The sequence below is a fragment of the Trichoderma harzianum genome (genome assembly GCF_003025095.1).
Source record: "Trichoderma harzianum CBS 226.95 unplaced genomic scaffold M431scaffold_11, whole genome shotgun sequence".
In the NCBI taxonomy this organism is placed as follows: Eukaryota; Fungi; Ascomycota; class Sordariomycetes; order Hypocreales; family Hypocreaceae; genus Trichoderma; species Trichoderma harzianum.
Genome location: NW_020209259.1, coordinates 1,289,927 through 1,308,356, shown reverse-complemented (window position 1 = coordinate 1,308,356; position 18,430 = coordinate 1,289,927). Strand labels below are relative to the sequence as shown.

General features: G+C 47.6%; 6 protein-coding genes across 6 annotated transcripts; 3 read left to right on the top strand and 3 right to left on the bottom strand.

Moving 5' to 3' along the window:
- Positions 1-2,573: 2,573 nt before the first annotated feature.
- Positions 2,574-3,326, bottom strand: M431DRAFT_8268 (polysaccharide lyase family 7 protein; the record flags this gene model as incomplete). Its single annotated transcript, XM_024923201.1, has 1 exon — positions 2,574-3,326. The coding sequence occupies one exon, from the start codon at positions 3,324-3,326 to the stop codon at positions 2,574-2,576; it is 753 nt and encodes a 250-aa protein (XP_024771643.1).
- Positions 3,327-7,518: 4,192 nt separating this feature from the next.
- M431DRAFT_230507 (hypothetical protein) lies at positions 7,519-8,882 on the top strand. Its single transcript, XM_024913637.1, has 5 exons — positions 7,519-7,668; positions 7,752-7,802; positions 7,950-7,999; positions 8,057-8,146; positions 8,208-8,882. The coding sequence occupies exons 1-5, from the start codon at positions 7,619-7,621 to the stop codon at positions 8,588-8,590; spliced, it is 624 nt and encodes a 207-aa protein (XP_024771642.1). The 5' UTR covers positions 7,519-7,618; the 3' UTR covers positions 8,591-8,882.
- Positions 8,883-9,819: 937 nt separating this feature from the next.
- Positions 9,820-10,335, top strand: M431DRAFT_92852 (hypothetical protein; the record flags this gene model as incomplete). The annotated part of the gene is made up of 1 exon (XM_024924411.1): positions 9,820-10,335. One exon carries the CDS (start codon positions 9,820-9,822, stop codon positions 10,333-10,335), a length of 516 nt encoding a protein of 171 aa, XP_024771641.1.
- A 263-nt stretch (positions 10,336-10,598) lies between these two features.
- On the bottom strand, positions 10,599-14,024 carry M431DRAFT_92242 (hypothetical protein; the record flags this gene model as incomplete). The annotated part of the gene is made up of 3 exons (XM_024924333.1): positions 10,599-12,275; positions 12,411-13,294; positions 13,559-14,024. 3 exons carry the CDS (start codon positions 14,022-14,024, stop codon positions 10,599-10,601), a joined length of 3,027 nt encoding a protein of 1,008 aa, XP_024771640.1.
- A 600-nt stretch (positions 14,025-14,624) lies between these two features.
- On the top strand, positions 14,625-17,104 carry M431DRAFT_522915 (hypothetical protein). The gene has a single exon (XM_024920522.1). It carries the CDS (start codon positions 14,648-14,650, stop codon positions 16,844-16,846), a length of 2,199 nt encoding a protein of 732 aa, XP_024771639.1. The 5' UTR covers positions 14,625-14,647; the 3' UTR covers positions 16,847-17,104.
- M431DRAFT_230491 (hypothetical protein) lies at positions 16,914-18,044 on the bottom strand. Its single transcript, XM_024913636.1, has one exon. It carries the CDS (start codon positions 18,022-18,024, stop codon positions 17,137-17,139), a length of 888 nt encoding a protein of 295 aa, XP_024771638.1. The 5' UTR covers positions 18,025-18,044; the 3' UTR covers positions 16,914-17,136.
- Between the last annotated feature and the right edge of the window lie 386 nt (positions 18,045-18,430).

Sequence of the window (18,430 nt, the reverse complement as noted above, 5' to 3'; positions counted from 1 at the left end):
GTTTGTATAGAGAGTACTTCGGAACTCCGTAGGATGTTGTTTTAGAGCCAATTGACCTTGCGATGTTCCGTATACGAGGTACACGACCCCCCGTTCAAGGGAATACTCCGAACCCAGTTCCATTGCAGGTCCAGGCATTTTCCATGCTAGTGAGCTCCTCCTCGCCCCTGCGCTAAACCATCCAGAACGTCGGCTTCCGCGGCGGGTTGCGCAGCCTGAGTCTCTTGTTGATGAGTTTCTGTGTGTCTGACCCCATGCTAGTTGTAACGTTAATGAAAGGCTTACATCCATCGAACTGCCTCTTTCGTCAACCAAGGCGAAACCCTGCCGTACGAGGAATGACATGCTCGAAATGCTTCGCGTTAGAACTCTCTCAGGAGACTTGCAAATCGTATGAGATAATCAGCTTATGGGGTAGTCATGGATCGTAACTGGTGGGCAGATAATATTAAACCGCGATGAATAAGCATAACTTCTAGCCTACACAAGGCAGCTGTACAGGCAACTCAAGCTCGGCGTCTATCAAAGGAAGGTTAAAGCAACCAGGATTGCCTCTGCTTTCTGATCCACAAGAGACTGACTAAACTCAAATGTTAACGGCATTTGTCTGGCTGATCTGACCGTCTGACCCTCAAGATACAGGGGCCGCTAGCATTTCCAAAAAGCTTAGCCAAAGAAAATGCCCGCCCTTTATTTTTTCCAACGTTACGTTCAATAGGAGGGCTGCGAACCAATGCCCAAATCGCCAAGTTTGGGGCACGTTTTCCGCCCCGACTGTGCCCGGTCCCATCCGATGTGCGGCACGATTTGTTCGCAGGGTGGTGCAGATCTACTGCCCCCCCTGAGAGGCCCAATCAAAGCCAGCTGGCGGTCCAAAAACCAACCCTTCTCATTTCAAGGCCGTATCAGATTGTGTGGAGAAGCTGAGCTGCAGGAATTTGTCTTGGCTAGATGCAGTCTAGCAAAATGGCTAGGGGAGCCCTGGACAGAACACGGCCTACACCGATTTACTCCAGCTAGGCACAGAATCTCGTACTCTGCCTCGGCGATTCCACCAATGGCACTATGCATAAACGCAGAACCAAAACAAGAATTTAGACTTATCAATGACTCTGTTGAGTTGGTTTTGCGATGGCGCAGGGATTTTGACATGTGGCCCTGGCCTGAACTCGGCACAGTAGCCGGTGGAGTAAACGTGCACTATGTATCATTGTCAGTCGTGTTAAAGTTCATGTTCATGTAATGATGTTGGTTCATGTTAACAGAAATAACTATGTTTACCTCTACTTGGTATCTGCTTTGTACAGATACTTGTATCTTGGCCGCTCGTGGCCATCATATCGCCAAGACGTGGCCCTATCTATCATCCATTTTGGGAGATCAATTGGACAAAGAAGGATTCCAAAGGTGCGCCGAAACGGACAGTGCTGCATATGGACTATCCAGAGATGGAAAGAGGCAACAGGATACGAGCTTGCCAGCCTAGGCAAAATATCAGGAGCTCCATCTCGCACAACATATTGCCTGTCTCCCCACTTGATGATATCACAACCATATTCCCATATTAGGAACCGATGAGCTTATGTGTTCTCAATGTGGACATGTACGCAAGTAGACTGGCTCCCCGCTCACACATGGCAAACGTATCATCTGAGGCAGAGGCTGATTCCGTTGGCAAATATTGAGACTCAAGCTTCTTTTTAGCTCTCCCCCATATAGAGCAACGTTATCTGCATAGTGCACTTCTCCAGGTTCTACTAGTCCGTTTAGCGGCGGCTTTCGTTGGACCCCCAACTGGCACCGCATTCTTGGTGCATAGAAGTTGGCAAATGTTACAGCAATCCAGGTCTACAATACCGAGGAAGGAAGAAGGTGGATCAATCATCAATTCCGTTGCATTCCAAGTTTACATGAAGAGAGTAATTGAACTAGACAATAGCTTCGATTGGAGGACGCATTGATGCTATTCCCACGGAAATCCAATATCCACCAATTACACATGTCGAGGTCAAGTGATGAGGAAGGTCTCGAAAGCCGAGGCGGCGGCGAAAGCCGTAAATCCACCAGTAGCTTCTTGGCCGATCTTCTTTATTTCCCAAAACAACTGCCGTTATCTGGAATGAATCCTTTTTAAAGACAGCTCCCTGTTTTGCACGGCCCAAAGTAGTATAGGCAATCGTTTACAAAGGTTCAATACCACCTTAAATTCCCTCGGGCGACACACACCCTCCAAGATGGAGCGCGATCGATGATACGGCCGGGCTGATGAGATACTATGAATCATGAGTAACCTGCATTAGGTAGTCTTACTGGTATGGTGCTTTGCAGCATCTTACACTAGGGGGTCATGGTTATAACAAGGAAGTGACCCGGCTTATACGGTTCGATCCGATGACTAGTAATCTTGGCATAATCATAATTGAATGACCGTATAGATATACGACAGCTACCTTAGCCAATGTTACATTGAATCCTCCGCCACCTCAGTATCAGTAATCTCCTGCCTCTCGCCCCATACAGCAGTCCTACATCTATTCCAAATATTTCCTTGCTATGACTCTCACCGCGTTCTTTTAGGAGTGCACGACGGCAATGGACTGGATGTGCACTTCAGAAGTAACAGCCGTCTTGCCCTGGTTGTAGTTGCCACTCTTAAAGTAACAGTTGGGAGAATCCCAATCATAGGTGCTGAGAGTAGTCTTCTTTCCATTGATGGAGATGCTCAGAACGTTCTTGGAATACGACATCACATAAGTGAAGTACGTTCCCACAGGCACGTTACCAAGCTTGGTGACAATCTGGTTGTCATCTGGGCTCTCCTTGACACCAACGACAATGTCACCTTTGGTGCTGTAGTACATCTCTGCAAGCGGCTTGCTGGCTGCGGACGCAAAGACTTGGCCAATGGCAGTGCCGTGAGAGCCATCATCTGCCTTGACGACTTTCATGCTGACGGTAAGCGTGTTGGTTCCCGTAGGAGCCCAATCCGTGTTTTTGCCACTTTTGGGATCGACCTCGCGCAGCTCAGTACGACAGTGGTCGCTGCCAGAGGTTTTGGCACAGCCGGTGATGTCTGGGTTGCCAGGTGCCGTCAGAATGAGCTCGCCATTGGATTTATCTGTGAAGAACGTGGGGCCGGTATAGCCACTGCAACCCTGGAGATCTTTGCTCTTGATTGTGTCGACACTGCCATCACTTCCAGTTGGCAGCTGAAGGCTCCAGACGCTGAGGTCGAAGTTGCCTCCGGGAGCACAGCTGGGGTTCAGGGCTAGGACAGCCGTGACGGGGAGGAGAGAAAAGAGGCTGATGATGGACTTGGGCGTCATTGTAGAGGATATCTCGACGATATTTTTTTGCTAATGAGTTATATGTGAGAATCTCTGTATGAAGCTTGCTTTGTTGAGGCTGATTACTTCCCTTTGTCCAGATGCCATCGTCTCTCTTATATACTTTATCACGAGAGACTCCGTGTTTTACATCCTGCTGCCAAGTGCTGCCAAGATACTCCTTCTCTACTATCTCTTGACTATCAGTTCACAATCCTATCCTTCAAAGTCTATGCTTTTTTTCCACCAATTACTTTTATTCCTGGTGATTCCCATGGAATATTCCGCATCTGTCAACCCGAAACGCGTCCTGCTTCATGAAGGAAACATTATGGAACACACATGCTCATCGCCTCTCATCGCCAAGACTATCGTCAATCCCTTCCACAAGCAGCCCCAAGTACCCTAGCTCAGTGCGGAAAGCCGACTGACAAATTCTGCATCCAAGCATGCACTCTAGGTCATGTCAAGCTTTTTTCCCCGCATTATGAGTGAGCCGGACCTCCTGTCAGATCGATGCGACTTGCCCATTTGCCGTGACGGTTAAATTGGCCATTGGTGGGATTTCTTGAAGATGCCTCCATGAACGCTCTGTGTACCGGCTAACGGCAGATGTGCCATGCAGAAGAAATGGCGAATTTACATTTCCCCAGACCCAATGCTAACCACTAACAGACGATCCCTATGGCTAGATTCAGTATTGCCTTTTTAGGTAATCCCATCTTCAAGCCCGAGGGCGAGGAGAAGCTCAGCCGGAATACGCGCGGGAAAATGAAGCGAAGAGTCTGCTCACTTCATCACCTTTCACACACAATCAGTGAGTTTTCTGATCCTATGCCAATTCCATCAAGACCTTTGGGGTTGGTGCTACCAATTCAACATCATCTTGTACTGATGCTTCGATTCTGCTATTCTTCACTCTTATTGTATATTGATCTATTTCACAATCTCCCTCTGTAGTCGGTTCCGACTTCAAATAGTGGTGAATCATGGCCCGATGGCCAGTCTAAGAAACTGAGGATATCCTTTCCGTGGTAAGTTGTTTTAAGCTCGTGTCTTTTCTTATCATTTCTTGAGAACTAGCAGAACCCTGATATTAGGTAGTCCAACAGAACACTGAGATGCTTTACCCAATCCTCACACCCAACAGTCGAGACGTCTTGACCTTCATATCTAATGGCACCCAGATATTTGTTGCAAGTGATGGTCTTGTGCATCATGAATAAAGTTTGCACTATTCGACTCCGAGTACCCTGGTCTTCCAATACGCACGGAGAAATTAAAGACAAAGTCATTGAGGAATCTGCCGCCTCATGTGAAAGAGAGATCCGTGGCAATATCTCGGTGAGCAAATCCAATATATAAATCTGTCTTATCAACTACGTTGATATGTTGATGGATCTATTTCCATACGGATATGCAGCCTTTGTTCTCTCTCCTCTTCCCCTGCGAAATAGGCTGATATAAACCCAATGAAACACCCTTCGAGTCTATCCGCGAGTATACTACCAAAAGAGGCAACGCTGGAAACTTACGCAGAAATACCTCTAAACCTCCCCATATCCCTCAAGCCGTATAAATCTTGAAAATTCAAGCATAACATTCCTAAGCGTTGAATCATTATTGATGGAGGGATAGCCAGCACAGTGTGTCTTCCCATCTTTAGGGTACATGTTTGTAGATGCTGATAATAAGCCGCCACCAGGAGAGGTTTGAATTGCATAGATATCAGGTGCAAGATTGTCAATCAATGAGTTAACGAGCTGTTTGAAGGGACGATCTCCGACCCAAGCTTCTCATTCAGGGGAACTGAAATGTGACGTCGCTAGACTTAGTAGTCAATATGCTAAGCGGTTGGAACTCCAGGATAAATGTGGTCCCTAAGGGTAAATAACATGAAATCAAGATATCCTAGATTGGTCTTGGAAATGGCTGGCGGACATGGACTACACACGCATGCTATAATGCGAGAGAGCTGGTTGAGACCTCAGAAGGGGGTAAGATATTCCTAGAGAAGTTGAATGCGACTAAGAAGTAACAAATGACTTGAAGCCAGCGAAAAAAAAAATTAACTGAAGGTCAAGATCATAACCATTGCTTCCATTTTAAAAATAGACTACCTGATAATGAATCGATTAAATGCAACAATATGATGCTCGAACACCATAGCTACATGCAGATACTTGCGAGTGTGTGTTTGAGCCGCCTTCTGCAAATCGTTGTGTGCATGCGTTCTCAGGGGCTCATGTCATGCTATCCAGTTTTATTTCAGTTTATTTGTCAATTAACTTATTCCATTTAAAAGAATGCAATTAATTTTGTTGCATTTTTTGGCGGCAGTTTATTGTCAGGATTTACAAAGAGTTGCAACCTCCTGATGATCAGTTGTCCTACCCTGCATTGGCAGTGGCTGGTTCAATCTGGGGGCCAAATTCCGTGCGACACCGTTAGTAATGTTTGTGGTACTACTCAGTACACATGTGCCTTGGATCATCATGTCCCTGCATTTAACGATGAAGGTTTTGATGTCGCTAAGGGTAAGCGAAATACGGCCGTCGCTATTAAGCTTCAAACAAGGGGGCGCCTAGTCTTGTGCTTTTATATCTGTGCTTGGTGTTTAAACGACGACCTCGGTTACACTCGAGTTTTATACTCTGCAAAGCAGGGAGTGATTTTGCATCAAATTGTATGAATTTGCTCGGTAATGATGCTTCCAGTGCATTTCCATGGTCTGTGTCCTCCCGGGTGTGTTTGAGAAGATGAAAGCATGGAGCGTCAAAGACGTCAATGCTTAGATACCTAACTACTATGCATCTCAGTAATACAAGATACAGGTAGATATTGATCAAGTTCTAGTTACATAAGGCGGGAAGGGGTACGGAGTTAGGATTTACTCGTTACTGGACCCCTAATGTCTCCTTGCGGAGCAACATGAAGCAAGAGAGCGTGTGAGAAAGTGGCCCTGAAATAATGGAATTGCGGCTTGTCAAATTGAGACTAGCGCGCATGATCCCGCTGACTAAGAATGTGTCAAGGGCACGTGCGTGACAGTACTTTGATGTGATGAGATTGATGCTTGCGGACATTGAAGACGATTATAAACATGAGAGTCCTGCATAGGTATGTTGAGTTGCAAATGTGTTAGTAGTATTTATACCTTCCCTGCTGCATCTATTCAGACAACTCAACTGATTGCAAATGATATGGACGTCACACAATCTGCCTCGGGGATGCATTAGACATACTTCGGCTGTCAGGTAACCTTGAATTATGACTAAGCAGCCATCCATGCTGCTCATTTGATTAAGGGCTGGCTGGGCTCATCTCAAGTTGCTCGTACGCGACGCCGTATCAAACCAGCCAGCTTCACACGGTATCTCCAGGTACTCACTCAACTGCACTGGACCATCCAGTTGCAAAAAGATGGAGTGCAGTTACGCCGCTGTTGCTCGGCGCTTATGCCTGGCCCGCGGTCTATTGAACCTTATTCGTGGCAGTGCGGGTTTGAGGCTGATGGTGACTGGCTGCCCCTCATTACGCGGACATAGTGTAGCCGCCGACTAAGAAGTTTAGGTTGATGGATTGATGGAATCCAGCCGCTGTGCCTGAACTCTGTCAGCGTGGCAGCGCTGTTGGGACATATAATATGGAGTAATGGCGGGCGGAGTGAAGGTGTAAATGTTGAAATGTTGAATGTCAGTGTAAGCCACCTTTCTTTTCTGTTGGCTGTGCATCTCCAGTTGTAAGAATGAAAGCAGATGGAGATCAATTCTTCTGAGTATTGACCCTTGTCTGGCACTGTAAAGAGAAATTAACAGCAGCCGGAGCGGGAAAAAACAGGGACTAAGAGGCACCGCTAAGCCCGCTCAAGGCATAGCCGCCCGTTATTTTACTAGAGCCGATTGCCCTTCTGCAGAAAAAACCGGGCTTCTATAAACAAGATTCAACCCAGGTGGATTTTTTACCCACTCAGGTCCCACGCCGCTCTCATTTGCACCCAATAATCCGGAGCTGCTTGCTTGCATGACTTGTAACTTTGTGCCTCGTCTCTCGTTCTCCTTCTGGTGCTGCTCCTGATTCCGCTTTTGCATCTGCTCTGCCTCTGCCTCTGCCTCTGCCTCATTGCCTCGTCCAGCGTCAGCCCTCGATACCCAAAAGGCAGCGCCACTCCCTCGACGCGTCACCTCGAATCTACGCGATACTCGCCGTCAGCACGAAAAGCGACTGTATTTCTACCTGCGCAATCGACCGATTCAGCGTCCATCCTCGACCCATCTCCAGCATCCCTCACAATGCCTCTCTGCGGCGGATCCAAGACGGTGCAGCGCAAGCTGGTTCTTCTGTGCGTCGACAACTCGAGCAATCTTGTCGCCCATCCATCGGCGGAATCAATGAATGCTAACCGCCTTGTTTGCGAATTGATAGGGGCGATGGTGCCAGCGGAAAGACGTCGCTGCTCAACGTCTTCACAAGAGGGTTTGTCGCCCACTCGCGCCCAACTTTGCTTTTGCCCTTGCCTCCGCCTCCGCCCTTGACCTCTTCAACCACACCCGCTTTCGTCTCCGCCTTGCCATCAATCGAATCTATAACGCCTTTCAAATTCTAACAATTTTTTTATGACAGTTACTTCCCGACCGTCTACGAACCCACCGTCTTCGAAAACTACGTTCACGGTACGCTGCGACTCCTCATTTTCGCCCATGACAGGCACTAACCACCATTTGGCGCAGACATCTTCGTTGACAACGTCCACATCGAGCTCTCGCTCTGGGATACGGCTGGACAGGAGGAATTCGACCGTCTACGATCTCTCTCTTACGGTATTATAGACAATCACCCCCGCATTCCCTCCACTGCGTATGCTGACGTTGCATACATCAGATGACACCGATTTGATCGTGCTCTGCTACTCGGTCGATAGCAAAGACTCGCTAGAAAACGTCGAATCCAAATGGGTCGGTGAGATTGCCGACAACTGCCCCGGCGTCAAGCTGGTCCTGGTCGCCCTGAAATGCGATCTGCGCCAGCAGGAGGAGGAAGAGCCCGAAGAAGGCGCAGCAGCCGACGGCAACCCTCCGCGCGAGAAGCCCCCCACCATTTCCTACGACGAGGGCCTCGAAGTCGCCAAGCGAATAGGCGCATCCCGATACCTCGAGTGCTCGGCCATGAAGAACCGCGGAGTCAACGAGGCCTTCACAGAGGCCGCCCGTGTGGCGCTGAGCGTCAAGAAGGAGAGGGAAGACAACAAATGCACAATCATGTAAAGATGATGCAGCTTTTACCCCGTTTATGTCGGGGTTCTCTTCTTGATACCCCCCCCGATGTGCCTTGCAGACAGGCTGCAATGAGGCCGCGTAAAGCAAGAGGCAACTTTCCATGCAACGACGCATTCTTTTTTTTTTTTTTTGTCATTTGAATCTGCTTCTGTCCCATTTTGTTTGTTTGTTGGTTTTCCCCCCAAAGCTACATCAATCTACCATGGACCTTCACCGTACATATTCGACTGCGGAATGACCGATTTGCGGTTTCTATTTTTGTTGTAATTTTTTCCTGGAATGGAGTGCAGGAGCTGAGATTGGCGGGAAAAATGTTCGATACACAGCGCGCTCATGTAGCGTATTTCCGACGCAGTCTAGATTTGTCGTCACAATTTCTCTTTTCTTTTTTTTTTACTACCATCTTCTTGATTTTTCTATTGTTTTCTCTACAGCTCTATACACTAAAGAAGGGGGCTCTGCTTGTGTCTTAGACCAGGATCGACTGAATGTTAACGTTTCGTTTGTCTAACTGGTGTGTGACGTCTTGGGCTCAGCTACAAGTCATCGACATGTTTCGGCTGATAACGTGAATGAAGTACAATGCACCAAGTGACAGGTTGGGTAGTACAATAAGCATCGGAACAAGATGGTCGCTATTATTAGTAGCATCTCGATGGCCTTTTCAGCTATGCGCACTGATTGTGTCCAGCAAGCTTGGTCGTCTGCTCATCAGGTCTTCATCGCATAAGGCATGATGACATCTAGTCCCAAGGCCGATGCGCCAACGCACGCAAGGCACGTAGCTAACGTCTGCATAAATTGCTTCTTTCATCACCTCTGCACCTGTATCGTCATGCTCAGGGCGTGATTGGTTCTCGTCCAAGGCAAGCATTTGTTTGTTGCGGCTAGCTACACCAAGATTTGACGTCACAGCGGCGATCGTGCGATCATCGCTCTAGGGATCAAACAGGTTTGCCCCAAAATGGCCGGACGAGCACCACAACATCATCATCGGCGTGGACAAGAAAGATGATGGAGGGGGGCCAAGAAAAAAAATAAAAGACCCTGAAGATACGACCCTTTTCATTTTCTTATTCTGAGTTTTTCATTACACAAACACTTACACACTTGCACAACGCTTTATATATCGCATTATTTGCCACCACTTGGACACACACTCACCCCAAGGATCTACAACACATCAGTAGTACATACCATACACTACCACAACCAAAATGCCCTTCTTCAGCCGCAGTGAGCCATCGCCAGAGCCCGTCTACCAGCCGGAGCCCGTGGCCGAGCCCCCCAGCCGCAAGCACAGCCTGTTCCATCGCAACCGCGATGTCTCTCCCACCTCGTCCCACCGCACAGGCTCCGTGGCCTCTTCCAACAACGGCGGCCCGGGAGGCTACAACGCCGCCGGCAGCAACTCGGGCGGCGGGCTCTTCCGGCACAGCACCGACAGTTCGGCGGGCAGCAGGCGCCGAGGCCTGTTCCACCGTGACGGCGGCGGCATGCAGGCGCTGGACCCGAGCATCTTGCAGGCCAGGGAGCATGTGATGCACGCTGAGGCGGCTGAGGTCGAAGCTGATCGAGCGCTGGGAGAGGCGAGGATGAGAGTGAGGGCTGCGAAGGACCATGTTTGGAGACTGGAGGAGGAGGCGAAGGAGGAGGCGAGGAGGGCTAAGATTAAGCAGGAGCAGGCTCGTGAGGTGTCTAAGAGAGGACAGGGACTTGGACGTAAGTTTTGAATCATGATATGGTGCCTGATTGTGTTACGTTTGCTGACTATGTGGTGTTACAGGTCACGGCTTGTAAGGAGTGACGATTACTGGTCAATACTAATGAGCAATACCCGATTACTTTTGGTGGTGTAAGATTGATGTTAGCACGGAGCACTGTGTTAGGTGTACGATTACAGCGGAGCTTGGTTTAATGTCTCAATATTTCCTTGCGTTTGGAATTCATGTTCAAAAAATTGCGCTACTACCCGAAATCTCTAGTTATAGCCTTTCTAAGCTCCTATATGAATAAAAGACCCCCATAGCAATATGTCCTCTCTTACTCCAGCCTTCTTTCTAAAATTGCAAACTGCACGGTGCAGAACCTGGGCAACTTGATGTTCGTCTTGATCCTCTTCATCGCCCCCAAGGAGTTGCGTGTAAAATTGCCTTGCTACCACGCCAGCAGCATGGTCATCAGCGCTCCACATTGTTCCAACTACGTGCTTAAACCCGAGCATCTGAAAGCTGTTCGATATATGAATAGCCTCGTCTAGGAGTTCTCCTACGGAGAGCTCAGCGGTAGAGCATGCGGAAAGATATGCAATTTCGGCGTTCTGCATGTTAATTCGGTCGAGCTCACCGATTGTCAGAAGAGCTGGCGCGTCTTCCTCGAGTAAGACCAGGCCGCTCTCCGAAGGATCATGAGGATCCGAGGTTCCGTGACAGGCAAAATGCACAAACTTGCTGTTGCTTAGATTAGCTATGACGTCTGACTTGCTGCAGCTCTTCAAGTGAGTGACTCGATGACCAAATTGACTAGTGATAACCGCAACCTCATGTGTGGTGTTTAGGTCATCATAGCCAGGCGTTTCGGGCATATCAATGAGAAGCATCCGCCCAGTAGATGCTTTGGATCCAGGCATTTCCATGGAATACTTGAGTGCTTTCAAGGTCGACGTATACGAAGAAACAACTCGAGAGATGGTGTTTGAGTTTGAGTTTCGTGAGTGATCACCAGCTGCGTGAAACGGCAACCGTCCGGCGCTCCCGCCGGCACTCCACCACACTCGCTTCGGCTTCAAGTCGTCGACTTCATCTAATACCGGACAGACACAACACTTCCAAAGCCATAGAAGATCTTCTTGTAGACGTTCTTTTTCAGATATCCATGTCGTATCACCAGTCGACATCACTGCTGTATCACGAAAAGACCTTGGTCGGGCGCCTAAGAAGACAGCACTTATTTTGTCTACCCTGTCTTGATGTAGACCTGGGAGATGAATTGGCCATATATCAGTTGAAGTTACAATGATGGCATCACTACGTATTTTAGATACGTTAAGTGTGATGATTGGGCCTCGTTTCGCTAGATCCATCATTTCCTGAGAGGACAATGGTAACTGAAAGCGCTGTAGTCCCGGAATTTGACGTATTCTCTTCTCGATGTCACCGAGTTCTTTCAGTTTTTCAGGGAGAGATACTGAGTCTTGCGAATTCATTTTATTCAAGCCATCGGGGATGGCCTCTTGGTATCTTTCCCAGCGCGAGATGACATCGCGGCAGCTCTCATATTTGTTGCAGAGGTCTTGATCCTTGGCTCTTAGCTCGGTGACATCAGTCCGGGAATTTATGGCAAAGCCTGCTATAACACAGCGACTGGCTTCGAGAAACTGAAGCGCTTCCGAAGCCGGACGCTTCACTTGGAGGATGCAGGACGCTGCGTTGGATGAGAGTCCGGACAAGTTGCCGAGGATCCACTGCTGGTCCGTACGGGGAAGAGCTCGCAGATGTAGCGTTTGAAGCACTTGGAATGCAATATTGTACGTGTCTAATGCTTCGACCCATCTTGATTTGTCTATCATTGCTGCACCCAGGCTGCGAGCCGCCATGATCCTTTCGATAGGAAGTCCGGCATTCATGGTCACTGCTTCGGTGAGGTTGCTCACAGCGCTCTCGAGATCTTCTTCCTGTCCGGTCTTCTGATATTTGATAAGATACTTGGCGCCCAAGTTCTTCAATATTCCACTACGATCCGGGCTGTCTTTCGGGAATCTGTCGCACGCGATGCCGATATATTGTATCGCGTCATGTAGGTCTTCGACTGACTGGGTTCTCTCATACAATTCAGCCAGCCGCATGCCCAAATTATTAGCCCATATGGCGTAATCCGAATGATCTTGTGGCGTTCCTTCCATAGCTTTCTTATGATACCTGATTGTTTCCTCCAGGATACCAAAGTTTCTTGTTTTGTCATATTTCGTGCCGAGATGAAGGGCTAAGTTATTCAAGCAGGCTGCTGTGTCTGGATGATCGGATTTCTCCTCCACGGCCTGTAGGCTACGCGATATAGCATCTTCCAGATCCTGTGGCACTTCGGTTCTTTTATATCTGGCGCCGAGCATTATACCAAGATGGGTCAGTACTTTAGCCCGTACCTTTGCACCGTCTGGTGTGACATCCACAGCCTTTTGGCAACAATCAATAGCTTGATCAAGATGATCCATCTCTTGTGTTGTGTTGTACTTGTGATATAACAAAAGGCCCAGGTTGGTGTAAAGACCGGCCCGATCGAGATCTTTTGATGGTGGGGTACATGTAGAGGTAGCGTCGCGAAGATGGCGAATAGCCTCGTTCAGGTCATCCTGGTGTCCTGCTTGACGGTATCTCTCACTGAGGCGAATACCCAGATTGCTCAAAACTTCTGCTCGAAGAGAAGATTGAAGCGGAGTCGTATCTACAGCTTGTTGACTGAGAATAATGGCTTCTTCCAAGTCCTTTGGCTTGCTTGTCAACGAGTATTTCTCGCTCAGCCACACGCCCAAATTGCTTAGTCTTCTTGGTCGGTCACTATGCGCCATTGGCGTTGCTTCAACCGCGTCTCTGAAGCCTTTTATAGCCCCATCAAGATCGTCGATCGTCCTTGTCTTCTTGTATTCATCAAGAAGTAAATTGCCAAGCATGTCTAGCAGCTCAGAACGTTCATCATCTTGTGGAGTTGCTTCGATGGCTGTCTGTAAATGGGAAACAGCGCACATCAAATGAGTTGGCGTTTGTGTCTGGATGTATCGGTCCTTTAAGCAGCTCGCTAAGGTTATATGTACCTGTAAAGCTGTCTGACTAGAGCTTTGCATAAGGAAAGACTCGGAAACATCTCGAAAGCTACATATAGCCCTCTCGAGAACTTCCAACTCCAGAGTCAAATTATACAAACATCTTAAAGAAGTTCCGTAATTGTGGACGCGACCCGGACGATCATGGTGGTTTGCGGGTGTAGCGTCGACCGCTTCTTGGAGCTTTTGAACGGCTTTTCTTAAGTCATGAGGCGAATCAGACGCCCTCCCACGTTGAAGCAGTACAAGGCCCAAATTGTTTAGCATTACCGCTCGATCAGGGTCTTGTGGCAATGTAGCGTCCACAGCTGCTTGCAAAGCAGAGATCGCTGCGACTTCTTCTTCAGTCGTTGGGATGGTTGTTTTATAGTAGATATCGAACCGTTGCATCGCCAGATTGCATAATCTTCTTTTGCGATCCGGATGACTGACGGGCATTGACTCCACGGCTTCTTGGAAATAGCTCGTGGCGGTTTTGAAGTCTTCGAACGAACCAGTCAACCTGGACCTGTCGCGAAGGACAACGCCGAGTTTGTGAAGGATATTAGAGCGATCGCCGGAGTCGTTTGGGATTTCTTTTAATTCTTTCTGCAGCGTGCTCGCCATCATCTCCAATTGTTGAAGGAGAGAGTCTCTGTCCATAGCTGACATCTTGGTACTGTCACTCAAAGACACGCAAAGAAAGAAAGGGTGCGGCTATCGATACCGAATATTCACCACACAGATGTCTTATTCTCCACTTGTCTTGTAAACTGAGAGAAAAGGATGTGGATAGTAGTTGGGTAATTTGGATGCTGGGAGAGTCAAAAGATACGAGGTAAAGACGAAATAAGGCGATGGCACATATTAAGCCTACTCTTGCTAATACAGATACTACATCCACACCCTTCAAGTAGTGACTTGTGAATAAATTAACCTACATGACCTTTGATCATATGTGGATGCACTTTTGCAAGTGCATAAGCCACCATGCGTGTGTTGTAATATAAGGCAGCAATACATGATACTTGATCGCGCCAATGAATGCCTTGGTACTCGTAATAGGGCTTGATAAGAGAATTTGGCATCTTTTCTAGTTATCCTAGTTGGGTATCTAAAGCGTACATATATCGGTTAGCCCCAGAATCTCATGAATCACCTACCTCCTATAAACCTATCTTCCTATCTTCATCCTCAGTCTCACTGACTCTTGCTCTCTCTGTACTTCTTTTTTTTTTTTTTTAACAACCATGACCACTTCCAACCAATGCAAATGGGCAATACTTGTTGGTATCAACTATTATGGGTACCCAAAAGATGAGCAATTGGACGGTAGCATCAACGACATACGTAAGATGTCGACATTTCTGCAGGAGTTTATCCAAATTCCAGCAGCGAACATATCTATGTACCATGATTTCAACGAAGATGGTGCAATTGATAAAGACGTTAAGTTGAAGCGGTTACCCACTGGAGCCAATGTTCTACAGGCACTCCGAAGAGTCTCCCAAAATGCAGCCAAAGGCGACTTTGTCTACTTTCATTACTCCGGCCATGGTGACCGAAAAGAAACTCAATATAGTCCCCTGAAAGGTAACACAACAACTTTTGACGAAGTTCTTTGTACCTTAGATGAGGAGATTAGAGACGTGGAGTTTGGTAAGATCCTGGATGACATGGTTGACAAGGAACTTGTTGTGCTTGTCGTTCTTGACTGTTGCTACTCTGGAGGCGCAACCCGGGCAGGGTTCAAAGACCAGGACGGTAATTCGATAAAATTACGTCAACCACCCAATCGCAAAAGATCGTCGAACGATGATATGAGCAAGACAAACCTCGATCCTGCTAAGCTAGACACTGGCAGCAGTTGGCTCTACCGAGATCGTGGCTACAATATGTTAGCAGCTTGCCAGCCCCATCAAAAAGCTGGCGAATATCACGGAAGCGAGGGGATCCTCACACATTTCTTCCGTGAAACTGCGGAGAGCCTCTACGCTGGGGGCTCCCAGGTCACATATGGCATGCTACAGAGCATGTTAAACACCAAAGTTGAACGCTATTTTAATTTACAGCAGCCAATGCATCTCGGAGAATCAGATAAGATTCTTTTTAGCAGCGAAATCGCTTCCAGTTCTTCTACAGATTGGGTCAACGTCAAAAAAAAATATTCTCTCGTTGGAAAATTGACGCTGAACCAAGGCGAGGTGCAAGGCGTTGCTGTTGGCGATAGATACGGAATCTTCCGTCCCGGACGACCATTCCTAGGTCTCGATGACAAGGAAGAAAATCTTCTCATCTATGTTAGAGTTGTCCTTGTCAAGGACATGGAATCCGAGGCAAGATTTGTCAATGACGATAAAGGCACTACTTCTTACGGCAGAAGTGGCGCCTGGAAAGCTGTCAAGTCTGGCTATTTTGCAAAGCTCATAAGCCGCCAAAAGAAGGCAACGGTCATCATTTTGCCAGATGAAGTGCACAGCAACATCATTGACCTGATGAGACAGCAATGGAAATCGCACTCTAATTTCGCTGCACAGATTAGCCTTGACTTTGAAAGCGTTGAGGTGACAAAGGCAGACTATTTTGTCGAAATAGACAAAGATTCTCGGACCCTCGACATCAGAGATTCAAATCAACAGGCACTGGAGGATTTACCCGCTATTAGTATCGATAGTCTTGATATGACCGAGAAATTGATGCAACTGCTCGCACATCTGCATTCATTCCGGCTAGTAGCAGATCTGCAGCACCCATCGGACTCCGTCGTACCAAAGTATGAGTTCAGTCTGACTAGAACAGTTGTCCCCAAAGATAGAGAAGATCTTGTGGCACGATGGAACCTGCGCTTTACCAACAAGCACACCGAAATCCTCTACGTGACAATCTTCAATCTAACTGAGGGGTATGCAGTCAATAAGGTGCATCCAAGGCAGGGGGCGGCGAGTGTGGCAGTTGATCCTGAGTGTGATATTGCACTGGATCTCGGCACGAAAGTGCCAGACCTACTCATAGAAAAGGCCTGTCGTGGAGCATTTGAAATGCAGGAGAGATTCAAAGTGGTTATTACGACGAGCCAAACCAATCTCAGCCATTACTGTCTCCCAGATTTAAGGAACTTGAAGATCAGAAAGCTTCGAGATACAGATATCATGGCACCACGCGAATGCAATTGGTTCATTGTTGAGGAAAGTGTGGTAATAGAAGTTCCACATACATACAGCACACAAGCGGAGCTTCAAAAGCAGATATGGGAAAGAAAAGAGAAGAAGGACAGAGAGGACGAGGGCGATGAGGAGGACGAGGGAGACGAAGAAGACGAGGAAAATGAGGAAGATGAAGAAGATGAGAGATACGAGGAAGACGAAGAAGATGAGAGAGACGTGGAAGAGGGGAAAGTGACAGAAGAGAAAATAGAGGAGGCAAAAAAAAGAAAGAATACACTAGACTAGCCTACACTGATGTTGGTGCTTTTAGTATGGCCATCACTCGGGTCTTTTCTTTCCACCGCCTGGGAGGCTGAAGTAAAGCGAGAAAAAACAGTCGCAGAGTAGAGGGGGTGTGATTGGGCGCGAATGAAGGCCGATATAATTGCTGTGTGTGAGTGTGAAGGAGTGGATCTACAGACGAAGTGGATGGGCGGAAACAAATAGTGAATTGCGTAAGGAATATATTATATTACCCAGCCCTTTCACACGAATCATTCTTCCTACCCAATGTTAAGATGTATGATTTATTCTCCCTAACCAGTATGATACAGTATCTCCTCCCCATCTACCTCAATACTATCGTAGCCCTCCTTGAGATCTTCCAATCGCAACGATTCATCAGGCGTGGCTTCGATTCCATCCGTAGCATTTTCATCCATCTGTTGTCCTTCCCTACTCCGCGTGTTGATGTATGATTTCCAGCGGTTGCCCTTCTCCAGATATGCCGTGTCGACCCGCTTGGTCGAAAATAGAGCAAAACGAATCTTTCTATACTGTACTGCGAATACCTGTTCCCCAGTCGCGGTATATCCAAGGTTCTCATAGGATTTTCGGTTCAAGGAAACTCCAGCAGCAACATCCAATCCAGAATCGAGCGGAATTGGTAGCGGGACGCCAGCCGCACCAGCAATCACAGCGGCGGGTACCGATGATGAGAAGTCTAGAACATTATCTTTGTAATGTACAAGCTCAACTCGGGCATCCGTGAGTGTCTTGAAGCCGCAGATAAGGTAGGCGGTACTCATGGGACGCTTGGCTTGCCTCTCCAACCAGTCACGTACGGCTCTGTCCTCACATGCGGCATCAAAGTAAGCGGTTGAGTTCCGCAGCTGGTGTATGATGCAGAGCGATGATGATACTTTAAGCGAGACACGGTCCGGGTTAGACGCTCCAATAGAGAGAAGCTTGAGCAAACTCAGTTCCAGTTTCGTGCCTCGCGTTTGCTCCAATACATCCTGAAAGTTCTCTATGCGCTGTAGCGTTGCAGCGTGATTCGTGGATGACCCATCTTCAACCCCCTCTTCTGAGAATTCAGGCAGACAATAGTCTTGGTCAGGCTGTACGGGATCGGCAACAAGATGGCCCAACTCGATAGCGTCTCGGGGAATAGGTCGATTAAGAAGCAAGGTAGACAGCGACATATTTGCTGGGTGGATGGAGGTTTTTGTTAAAAAGAGATTGTAGACTGAGGCAAAAAAAGGAAAGAAAAATTTATACACAAAATCAGCTAATACGCCCAAGTATCCCTGTACGCATATATCCCAGAGCTTGGTATGTACCTCTCCTACAAATTCGCGTAATACTTAATAGCTACCTGATAATATCCATACATAATTATTTACATGTAGTTTTCTAACATGTTCTAGTTAAGAAACCGATATTTTTTTGTTTCGTTAATAGTGTTCACTTGAGGTTCACTTAGAGGAACGTTCATGTACATACATTTCCTTCTAGCATCAAGGGCATGTGCCATTCCTGCCACACCACTTTCTACATTATAGCCACTCAGAAATTGCCATGTGTGTGTTGTCAAAGGATTCAGACACC

Excerpts from the sequence above, each read along its gene's own strand:
- M431DRAFT_230507 (XM_024913637.1), top strand. The coding sequence starts at position 7,619 with ATGCCTCTCTGCGGCGGATCCAAGACGGTGCAGCGCAAGCTGGTTCTT. Across the intron at positions 7,669-7,751 it reads CAGCGCAAGCTGGTTCTTCT|GGGCGATGGTGCCAGCGGAA; the intron begins GTGCGTCGACAA and ends GCGAATTGATAG. Across the intron at positions 7,803-7,949 it reads CTCAACGTCTTCACAAGAGG|TTACTTCCCGACCGTCTACG; the intron begins GTTTGTCGCCCA and ends TTTTTATGACAG.
- M431DRAFT_230491 (XM_024913636.1), bottom strand. The coding sequence starts at position 18,024 with ATGTCGCTGTCTACCTTGCTTCTTAATCGACCTATTCCCCGAGACGCT.
- M431DRAFT_522915 (XM_024920522.1), top strand. The coding sequence starts at position 14,648 with ATGACCACTTCCAACCAATGCAAATGGGCAATACTTGTTGGTATCAAC.